At 42.8% G+C, this 11,585-nt stretch overlaps 1 protein-coding gene across 1 annotated transcript in view; it reads right to left on the bottom strand.

Annotated features, from left to right (window-relative positions):
- Positions 1 to 11,585, bottom strand: part of NEK6 (NIMA-related kinase 6) — a 41,536-nt gene that overhangs the window by 9,687 nt on the left and 20,264 nt on the right. The window contains exons 6-7 of the mRNA XM_009892283.1: positions 11,179 to 11,286; positions 1,301 to 1,395 (exon numbers count right to left, since the gene is read on the bottom strand). Coding sequence (XP_009890585.1) covers positions 1,301 to 1,395; positions 11,179 to 11,286 — 203 coding nt within the window. The remainder of the gene's footprint in view (positions 1 to 1,300; positions 1,396 to 11,178; positions 11,287 to 11,585) is intronic.

Genomic DNA, 11,585 nt, shown 5'->3' with positions numbered 1-11,585 from the left:
GTTATCCATTTATTTCCCTGAGTTCCCAGCACCAGTCTCTCACCGAAGCTGCACACACCACACAGCACTTTCACACTGCGCCAACAGTAAATCGGCACCTATCGAACTGTGAGACTCGGGGCTGGGTAACACACCAAGGACAGCGCGTTACCGCGCGCAACGAGCTTTTAGTTGTGTTCTCCGAGTGTTCTTCCCCGGAGTACGTAACAGTGATGACAAGCACTGAACTCCTCCCGGGAAGACCAATGTTATGGGAAAATTTACTTTTGTACCATCTTGTCCTAAAAGGTTTGTTTAATCAACCAGCTGAAGTACATGCTTGTCTATAGTAGCTTTCACATTTGATGTGCTCACAAAATAAACTACTTTTCTGTTTATTCTCCAATTCCATGCGGTTACGAGAAGTTGTAGTGAGAAGCAAAATGTCACTAGTTCACGTAATTTATTATCCAGAGAGGATGTGAGCAATATTCTTATTACTAACTATCCCAGGGATTTTTAATTCTCTGGGCTGGGATAAAAGCTTTCTAAACGTTGACGTGCACTTTCACTTGAATGCAAAGATGCATACATCTAAAAAAGATTAAGATTAGATTACAAATGAGTACAAGACTGTTCAATACCCTTTGATCCCTGGTAAAAATGAAATTACAAAACGCAAAGTACTGTTATAAAATAGTACCACTTATTGTCAAAATACATGTAAGAGCTTTTAAGGAAAAGCTGCACACTAAGCATGTAGTGCACACAAAGTGTGCCTGCGTTGTATCTGTGCATTTGGCTAGAAGACAACATACAGATAGAAAAAATTCCAGCTTTAGTCTAGTAAAGTTAGGGAAACTGATTTCACATTACATAAAACTGCTATTTTTCTATATGGAAAGCTCCCAAAATTAAAATATTCCAATTGGTCAGAATTCAATTTAACAAAACAGTAGTTTACATTCAAATGAATTTGCTATTTTTAAAACAAATGCAGTATTCAGGAGAAACTACGAATATGCTGCCCTAATAACAGCTCTGCTCCCAGCAGGAAGGATGCATGCAGAAGCTGCCTTGTTTATGTTTACGTCCTCAACATCTACTCTGACCTACTAAATTAACTTTGCGTGAGTACTGTGCTGTATGGCACAATCCCTTTGTTGTTCATGCTCAAAAAGCACATGATGAGCACAAAAAGAGTTAACTTTTCACAAGGTTTCTCAACAATTAAGCTAAAGTAAGTCTGACCTACTCAATTCCTGTACCGTATACTGTGTGGTTAAGACAAACCTGGGAAAGAAAGTTAGAAGATACTTGCCTCATACAATAAACAGCCCAAAGACCAGATATCAGATTTAAAGTTATAGCCGTTTTCATGTATTCTTTCTGGGGACATATAGTATGGCGTTCCCACTGTAAAAAATAAACAAACAAACGAGGAGTTATCGACTTAAAAAGTGACTGTGCAACCTGTATTATATAGAGAGGTTTGACTTCATTAAAGGATTAGGTTTAGCACGAATAGCTAATTAGAAGAGACTGGCACAAGAATTTGGAAACAAATCATGGTTTCAAAGGCACAGAACCAAATGTGTCATCACATACAGGTCTAGAGGACTGGTGAACATTACTGAAAACATCTTCTGTATTTTTGAGATTGGAGAACATTTTCTTCCCCTTCCAGTCTTCCAAGTACCTTCAGAGTGTCACAGACGGACAGAGCAATCGTAAAGGATCGCCCTCCTTTGGTTCACTCAATGGCACTGAGACTGCAGGTTAGATGTCATGAACGTACTCTGCTAAAACAAGAACCCCGTGACAGCGGATGAACTGAGCGTTCACCGGACACACACCGCACGAGCAGCACGGCAGAGCGGCTGCAGAAGTGACGGGGGACCCTTTTCAAGAGTTCAGGAGACCACTGACGGCAGCAGAGATATGGAAGCCCAGCATCAGACAGCTATTCAAAAACTTTCTGAAAGAACCAAGATAATCATTCCGAACTTTAAAACACTGCTCCGATTTGCAGTCATGTCAGAAGCTGTGGGATTTCTATGTACTTCCAGAAGTCTGTATTTTATCAAAAGAAATTTACTCCATCATTTTGGACAGAAGTTACAGGAAATTATTAATAAATTCCTTACCTCAAAAAGGTTCTTTTTTAAATCCTAAATAAGTTTCAGTTGTGGTACTGAAAATACAAGACATCCTGGCAGTCTCAAGTACATCAAATAATCCTCAGATACATCATTTATTAAAACATCCAAGGACTTTATATGCTCTCTTTTCTCCCACTTCCCCTGCTTGCCCGGCCCCTGTCAATTTTTTTTTTTTTTTTTTTGCTTTTGGCATTCCAGTGCATCCTTCTCCTAATTAAGGACCTTTCCTCACAAGATGGCAAATGTTTAATTTGCCTGTAACATTCAGTTTACAATTTCTCCATTTGAAATGCCGACTGCCAACAGCTGGAACACTAATAAGCAGATGACAGACGGTGTTGGAGGTGGGGGGAAGAAGAGCCACCACCTTCCCCCAGCGTTCCTAAGGAGGGGTTCGCGCACTCTAGGAAACGAGTGAGTTCTGGGGCAGAAAGCAATAGCTTGCCGAAAACCAAAAATCAGCCCCACCGAGTGCAGAGCTGACCCAGCACAAAGCTGCTGCCGTCAGTGCAGTAACTGAGCAAAATCACTTTGGGGTCCCTCTAGCTTAGACCACGCCGTGCTAAGGGCACGCGTGAGTCCCAATCTTAACTGCATCCCTCTGTCGTCCAGCAAACCTGACCACAGGCCAGGATCCCTTCGATACTGGCACCGAGCGAAGCCTGGCCTCGCACGACAAAAAGATATTTACAGCCCCAAAAAGCCCACGTATATATACCAGGACAGACAGAGAGGAACAGCTGGATGTGGGGCAGCACGTGAGGAGCCGGACAGTACTCCTCCCCAGTACATCCGCATCCTAACAGACGCTGGAAATCGGAGGAATACAAAAACCTCCTCTTAGGTTGAGCATTGATTTGAAATTAGTACTGCCAACGCTAGCATGCAATTACCCAATTCACTCCAAAGCACCCCCAATATCCCCCCTTATGTATGTCTTGCTGGAGGTACAGATGCCGTACGCACCAGATCCTCCCAGTTTACCCCATTACTAAAGTCTCTACCGTATCTGCACTCTGAAGCTTTAAGTTTTCTGTGGGGTAAACTGGGATCACGTTGCACCACCTACTCCACCTTAAACACGCACGGCATTTTCTTTCTCTGGGGTGAAAACTAGGCAGCTTACCTCAAACCAACACCAACAACCCCCTCCCCCTCAACCAACACCTTCCATCTTTATTCTGCATTTTTGTCACACACTTATATGCCCAAACCTTGAGTCTACTGAATCTCAACAATTTTTACTGAGAGCTATTCAGAAATGCAGCATATAATGTGAAATTAGTCTTATGGCATCAGTGTGAAACATAAAATGCTACAGGAATACATACATAAAATTCTACTTACCAAAACAGAACAAGTAACCGAGAAAGGGGACCACTGCCCTGACTGGCTCATTTATTTGGTCCCCCAGGACTCCCAGTAATCAGCTGCCCTATATGATAAGCTCAGCTTGTGCTTGCAGGTCATTCAAATAAGAAATTACTTCACTTTCAATGTGAAGAGTACCCTAATGAGAAATTACATTTTTGCAAATTCTATACAAACTACAACACAGGAAAAATAACACATGGACATTATCATATTTCCACGCTCAGCAGTATCACTCCCAGCCCAGGAGCATGCCAAACCCACACTGGCCCAGATCCGGCTGGTGTGAATTGCCAGGGAAAGGCCTCTAGGTATGGACGAGGCCAGAGTTCTGCTAGTAGTTAATAATTTCTAACAGGCTGTACAGAGTAACTTCACAGAACACCAAGAGCAAAAGAGGACTCAAAGAACCCAACAAGGCTTCCCGTGGATCCCTCCCATGTGCATGCAAGATGCGCGCAATGGCCAGCACAGCTCTTTGAGTCATTCCCATCCGTTTGCCAGATTTCTGTACAAGAACTGACTTGGGTTGGAATAACACCGATTCATTTTCCTGCTTAAAAATATGCAGCTGCAGAAGAAAAGGTGAGTCATTACGTGAAGTTCTCTTGAAGACGGTTCGGAAGTCCCCACTGAGCACCAGTGCATAAGGTACTTCCCCATCTTCAACTCCTCAGTGCCGCTGGCTGTCTCCCGTCTGCCGGAGCAGCTGAAGCAGCCGACGTGCTGCCGGCCCTTCGCCGCCGGCGAGCGCAGGCGCGGAGCACAGGCGGCCAGCGGCACGCAGCCGCCAGAAGGGAACACCCGGATCACTCCCGCTCTTGTCCCCCAAAGTCTTCGTGCCGCAGCATGCTGGTGCCAGGGGCGGCCTCCAGCCGTAGCTGTTCTTGCGATCAGTTATTCCAGGTCACCGCGTGCCAAGCTCGCAGCATTAACAACGTGGGGGCTCTAAAGTTATGGCCTTGCCTTCCACATTAGCAGGGGTCTGCTGGGTAGGCTAAAATTGTCGTTTCAGATAATGCCTTAAAACGACCTCCGATCAAAGCAGAATGACAGGGTTTATAGTACGGACGAGCGCGCTATAGTCCGCATTTGATTTTCTGCGCATTAGTCTGTTCCATTATATTAATGGCTCTGTGGAGCAGTCCACGCCTGAGCTGAATTTCTGAAGTCTACCTTGCGCATTTACCTATCATTACTGTAGTGTTGTCAGCAAATGTACGAACAAGCAGGTCTCTGCGTTTCAAAACTGATGCATTAATTTTTAAATAACTGTCATGATAAAAGACTGACAAGCCCAATTCTCTTTATGGCCTGTCCAACATTACGTGGGAATCTCCCGTAATGAGCATCTTCCAGAAAACCGCACAAGGCTTCCAGTGCAATCAGCCAGCGCTCACCATTGCATTACATTAGTCAATTTGACAAGAATAGTCTAATCGGAGGCTATTAATCAGAAACTTTCTTTGGCATCTGCCCTGCTGGAAATACAAAATATTGTTCAGATTCAATATTAATCACCAGCTGGTGGAGTAATGCCTTTAAAGTTGTAAAGGTCACAAAACGGCAGAGAAGGTTATGACTAAGTAAGCATCTTCCCATTCTATTCCTGAAAGCTGAAGCACTTCACTCCAGTATCAGCCTCCTTCAGCGATCCCAGAACGTTTCCTCCTGCTCTCCCCTGCGCTGCCTGTGTGCACAGCTCCAACGCGGCCCGGAACAGCTTGGAGATATCTGCAACACCCCAGTCAGGGAAATGCCAATTATTCCGAGCTAGATCAAAAGCAGAGTCTCGTTTCACCAGGAAAACACACACGCAAAGGTAGCAAAGTTATTCCAGAAATAACATTCAAATTCCTTTCCTCTGATACGGAGTTTGAATTAAACCCCCTACCTGCGCAAGCCCAGCAACCAGCGCGCACGGGCACTCCGAGCGGAACTCCCACATCTGCCACACAAACACCCAGGTGAAGAACGACATGACTCTGAACTCGGCAAGTCTTTCACTACACGGAAGATCACGCTCACTCGTTTTAAAAATGTTTTCCAGCCTGAACCAGAGGAGTTTTGTTGTTGCGAAAGTCACAGTGGCCGGGTTACTTGTACAGTCACACACAGGACCATTATTTTCTATACAGAGCTTCTCCCTGGGCAAATACAGTTCAGCCAGCGATCAATGCTTGCTGTGAAACTCATCCTTCGCTGCACAGAGGCAGAAACAAGAGAAAATCCGATTCATATTTTTAGGAGGCTCTATCAAGAGTCTCATTCACTGTGTTCAATGCACCACAGACGCATCTCCTGCAGCAGCGCTCTCCCGCAGCTTTAGGCAGATTGTCGTCAGACTGAAATCGGTGCAGAATATTTCCAAATATTTTAATAGGCTCTGTACATTGGGTTTTTTTAAATGCTACAAAAAATAAACATCTCTTGAAATTAATCAAACTCCAGAGCCATATTTGGCTGCAAAGTACAAGAAGCACAAGTGATAAGGAAAGCTTTTATTGTGCCGCCTTCACCAGCACCTTCCAGCTAATCTTTAATACTGAGCTGAACAGTGTTTCTGAATCTATCACTTTGCTTTCTCACAGCAGGGAACAGAGTTCTGAATATGAAAGAACCTAACAAATTCTGACCTTTATTGTATCTTTACAGAGTATTCCCAGTTTCAAACCTAGAGATATCAGAGCGCAACGTGGGCCTCAAAGGGGTGATACTGATTAAAGCATTCCTTCGTTCTAGAGATGTTCCACTCCTGTCAAAACAAACTTTGCAATGTTTTGAAATACTTGCGATTTTTGAAACATGCTCATTACAAATGAAAAAGGCAAAGAACTATGCTCAAAAACCTGAGATGCCATCCATGAGTAACAAAAACACACCCAGTTTTTAAAATAATAATAAAGTATTTCCAGAACGATTAGCTTAGCTCTAACATGTAAGACACACTATTACATATTCCATGAAAATACATGCAGTTGAGAAAAATATTTTAGGATGTTTTAATAATATCTGGTGGTACAAACACAGGGAAGCAATTCTACTTGAAAATGAAAATCCACAACTCCCACCTCTCTCATCTCTCCAGACGTGCTTGTAAGTTACCAAGAAAAAATTACAGCATTATTTAAAAATAGTCTAGTTCACAGGTGTCTGTTGCTAAACGTTGGCATCACTTGGGGTATATTTCCAACAAGAAGGCTGAGGTCTCTTCCCAGAAGGAGAATCTGGGAATTAGCTCAGCCTTTGGGAATTCGCTGAAGTGAAACAGTGGTCAAAGGCACTAAAATATACTTTAAATTCCTTCAAATCTCAGTGAGGTACCCCTAGAATTGTTTCAAGGCGGGGAAAAGAAAAAAAAAATTACTTTTCTTAGAAAAAAAGAATAAATATTTTGTGCATAATATCACAGCTGTTTCTACAAGACCTGTTGCTCTAAGCTCTCTGTTTTTTTCTTATTAGTATTTAATTACACACACAACCTTACCAAAGCTTTTGTAGGTTTTTTGTTTGTTTTGTTTGGTGGGGTTTTTTGTGTTGTTTTTTTTTTTTTTTCTACACGTCAGTAGTACAATACACCTGCAGCAACTGTGCAGCAATCTTTTCTTCCACAAATACTATACTACAGGCACAGACCAAAATGCCAGAATTTCTCAAAACGCACAGAATATTGGCTGTTGAAATTTTAAGTGGATTTCTTGTGTCCATTTTTTCTTAACAAGCACTGCTTGCTGGCCCCTGGAAGCACTGCGATTTTGTTTCAGATGGCAAACTGGCTTGACAAGCAGAAGAAAAAAAAAGACAAATAGTCCATTTATAAAGGAGCTCTTCTCATGACTGCAGTTCCTCCCTGTTCACCCTCATAGCCAACACGAAACCAGAAGGGACGTGTCACACCCCACGTACTCCAGTCCGCGGCTATCTGCATGTTCTAAACTGGGAAGCTTTGATGACTTACATGCATCCCCCAAAAGGAAAATCTGCTCCAAGTTTATTCTTGTCCAAGAATAAATACTAAATCATCTGCTCCAAAACAAGACCATTCTGTGTAAAATTGTTTTTTTAGTTTTGGCTGGTTTTTCTTTTCTTCTTTTCTTTTCTCTTTGTTCTTCAAAATGTAAAGCCAATCAGAAGCTCTGGATAATGCAAAATTTATTTGGCTAAAAATGGGCATTATGCCATTTCACAATAAAATGATCCATTTTAATATTAACGGAAATTCTCTATATTTATTACAGCTCCTAGTAAAACAAAATCTCCCAGCTTACTGTTCAGTTTTCCAAAGTCTATGCAGTTTTCAAATATGCTCTGCTATTTATAACTTTTGTCTTATAACTGATTAGGTTTTATAGCAAAGCTAACAAGTTAAATTTTCTAACAAGCATATTAGAATAGTCTTAACTGACAAGATAATCCTCTGGATGTCCACGTCAGAGATCAACAAAATAAATAATGGACACAATCAAACAGTAAACCCAGACAATTAAAATACTCCTAGCCCCTATTAAACGTGAATGAAAGAGGTGACACCTGGAAGCACATCACACACCAGTACTATAAAATCAACCCAAACCGCACAGTGTCACACACCCCAACTCCAGCATCCAGATGTCACCTCATTATTACTGAGTGCAAAGCCCTGGGTTAAGTGCAGTCATTTTGTGTAGTGAGACAGCCTGTCAAACAGGTATCGTATGGCTCCGCTGGCGAAAAAAATAACCGCACAAATGAAAGAAAGAAAGAAAGGGAGGAAAAAAAAAAAACTATGAATGTAGTAAAACACCCACATTATAAACTACAAAAGAAAAGGCTGTAAAAGTTTTCCATGAAAATAGTAAAAAAAAAAAAAAAAAAATCATTCTTCCTCACTTCATGCTGAATTGCACTGCTGTTCCCTTCTGTGCCCCCCAATAAAATTAAGTTTCTGTGATATGTGACTCCATCTCCATTAAACTAAATCCTGAAGCTTCTGCTACAGGGGGGCTCCCATCAGGGCAGGAGGGACGGTGAGCCACCAGCGTGTAATAAGTAGTAGTACAATTCACCTTCGCTGCGCTCATTACCTTTAAACCAGGGGCGTTTTCTGGAAAAGCTTCAAGCTCCTGGGAGAGCACAAAGAGCTCTCCCCTATGGAAAAGTTCTCTCACAAGTGGTGCAGGGAAAAGGGAAAGCAGCAGAGGAGGTGCCACCTGGGGAATTCACCCTCCAGCCCGCGCCTGGTTCCAGGGGTTTATCGCCCATCCCGCAATACCGCTGCCTTTCCCACACAGCCTTGCTACTTAGTGAGACAGGAGGTGCCCACAGTTCCCTTCTCACAGGTCTGCCCACGGAGGTTTTCCAGGGGCTGGGGCTTTCCCTGCCTCACGGTCGCCGGCAGCCCCGGCGATGCTCCCGACGGGCTGTGCCGCCGGTCAGGCATCCCGCCGCTGCTCTGAGCAAGGCGCTCGCCTGCATCTCGCGAGCTGTGTACAGGCAAATCTTTCATTTTTCTTTCATTACCCCGGCATGTACTGTCACTTAATTTTTATGTATGCAATCCTTCCTGACAAATATGATCTGCTGCCTGGTAATTCGGCTGACGTTCATTCTGTTCCTGGCTCTAATTACGGCTCCCATTCCTGACACAGCAGCGGCCACGCTGCCGCAGCCCGGTGGTACACCTGTCAGGCGGGTCGTGGTACTGCCTAATGCCCTTTTATGCCAGTCTGATGCTAGCAAATACAAAGAAAGAAAAAAAATTAGATGAATATATTTGCATAAGCTGCGCGTTCAATTCATGGGTCAGCAGCCAGAGAAATGAGGGTTCAGGGCGGTTGCCGGGGCAACGCGACTACGGGAAGTGCCCGGCATCGCAGCCTGGGTACCACGCTCCCATTTGCAGGGTGTTCATCACTCACGGCTACTTAAACAAATGTCTTAATTAAACCAAACCCAAGATCAGTAGAATTCCCGCTGCTAAAAAACCTTTATGTCTGGCAAATTACAAAAAAAAAAAAAAAAAAAAAAAGCAAGCTTTAAGTCTGTGCCTTTTTGATTGTAAAAATGTTTTTACTTGAATACAAGAACCACTGGAAATGGTGGTGTGCCCATCCCTCCCACAACACACCACACTGTCTCCGGTATCCCTCACTACTATTCCTGGAGCGTTTTGCATCTTACTCGCCCGTTTCCAGGATGCTGTTGATTTGAGGAAGAGCAAGGTTCACACAGAAGAGGCTTAACTCTTCCTACACGAGCTTTCTCAATTAAGAGAGAGCAACCCTGGTAAAGGTTACAAGCTTGGCTTACATGTGCAGCCAGTTTCCAAGCCCCAATTTACTCTTATTAATATAAGTGCAGCAGTCAAACTAGATAAGATCATATAATTAGACATGATCATGTTTTTTCCTGTTCCGATGATGTGATTGTAACTTTCTGTGAAGAGGATTTATTTTAATCTATTAAGTATAGCATGTATATAACCTGGGATAGCTTTTGATGCAAAGGGAAATCTCCTACTATTTTATGAAAGTAAACTGCAGAAATGCCTTATTTTTTTTCTAAGCACACACAAAATAAGGCATATATGTTCCTGTCTTGTGCACTGAGAAGCCCCAGTGCTGCTGGCGAGAATTATATATTAAGTTTGTACACATATAAGAAACCATCCAGCAAGAGTCACACTCAGTGGAAGAAATCGCACAAAGACAAATAATGAAACAAACATTGTGTGTTCCAAAATCAACTCTGAGAGCTAAATGTAAAAGAGCTTAAATACTGCGCTAAAAGCCAAAGTTCCTTCACTACTGTAACACAGAAGTTCCTCTGTGACTCAAAAAATTGAGACCCATTAATAAAAACAGAAAATCACCATCTCTCAGGAGGTTACAGATGCAATTATGAAATACTTTATACTGTCAGACTTAAAGAATGAACTGTATTTACTTTGTAATTAATGTTAATGGTAAAAATGAGGGAGAGGGGAATCCAGATGCTCTAAACACATGCATTGACACGGGGTGGACCGTGGCGCCACTACTGCCTTTGTGGGTAACAAGATGCTGGGATAAACCAAAGCACAGCACAGTACAGAATAAAAATTCAGAGTGATGGCAAGTAGAAGACTTTGGAAACAGGGTACAATTCAATAAGAATAAAAGCAAGGTACTATGCTTTGGCAAGAACAATTAGCTGCACCAACAGAAGAGCAGGAAAACAACCCTGAGATATGAAAACGTGGTCCTCAAAAGCCTAAGCTGAGTTTCAAGTGATGTCCCTTTTTGGGACGATGAACCGTGAGGGCTTTTTAACACTTCTCTCACCTCAGACAGCCGCAGTCACAACCCCTGTTTGGGGGAAGGCTGTTGACCAGCATCTGCTAAAAATGGTGCTGGAGTAACATTGAATTCCAGCGGCAGAGTGCAGGCAAACATGCCATTTAGAGTGGAAAAGCTGCATTTGTTACATTTGCTGTAAATCATGCACTGACCCAGCCAGACCTTGCGGAAAAAAATATCAAGTGCAGTTTTAAAACAAAAAATACCTGTTAATTTCATATGAAGAGTGTTTAAAATACGTATCACAGAAAACATAGCATGTGTCCACGGAATCAGGCTTCTGTCATGTAAGAGGACAGACCCACTCCTTTTGAAGATCACAGCTGACAACTGTACAAGTACTGTCTTACCTAAGGAATGTGCTGCAGTGGTTTTAGAGCTGAAAAACCGGCCTAATCCAAGATCTCCCAGCTTCACCACCCCTGTGGCTGTTATAAACACGTTGGCTGGTTTTATGTCTGCAAGTAGAAAAAGGTAAAAGGTCAAAGCCACAAAAGGGTATTTGGTTCTAATACTGCAATAGAAACATAGCCCGGAGCGCTCTCTGTACAAAAGAGGTTCCAGGAGCACCGTGTTTCTTTATAGCTTTGATAGGCTGCATCTTCCAAGACTTCAAGCTCTGAACATACACAAAAATCAGAGTATACTTCCCAGCACACCAGAAATACCAATGAGGGAAAACGTAGGAAACAGCACAACAGAATAGAGGCAACCTCTTTAACTGCTGGGAATCAAAGAAATAAGTCTGCTGCTCTTC

This window comes from Charadrius vociferus, unplaced genomic scaffold, assembly GCF_000708025.1.
Source record: "Charadrius vociferus isolate BGI_N301 unplaced genomic scaffold, ASM70802v2 scaffold549, whole genome shotgun sequence".
In the NCBI taxonomy this organism is placed as follows: domain Eukaryota; kingdom Metazoa; phylum Chordata; class Aves; order Charadriiformes; family Charadriidae; genus Charadrius; species Charadrius vociferus.
Note: the sequence above shows the minus strand (reverse complement) of the source record. Positions and strands in the feature narration are given on the sequence as shown.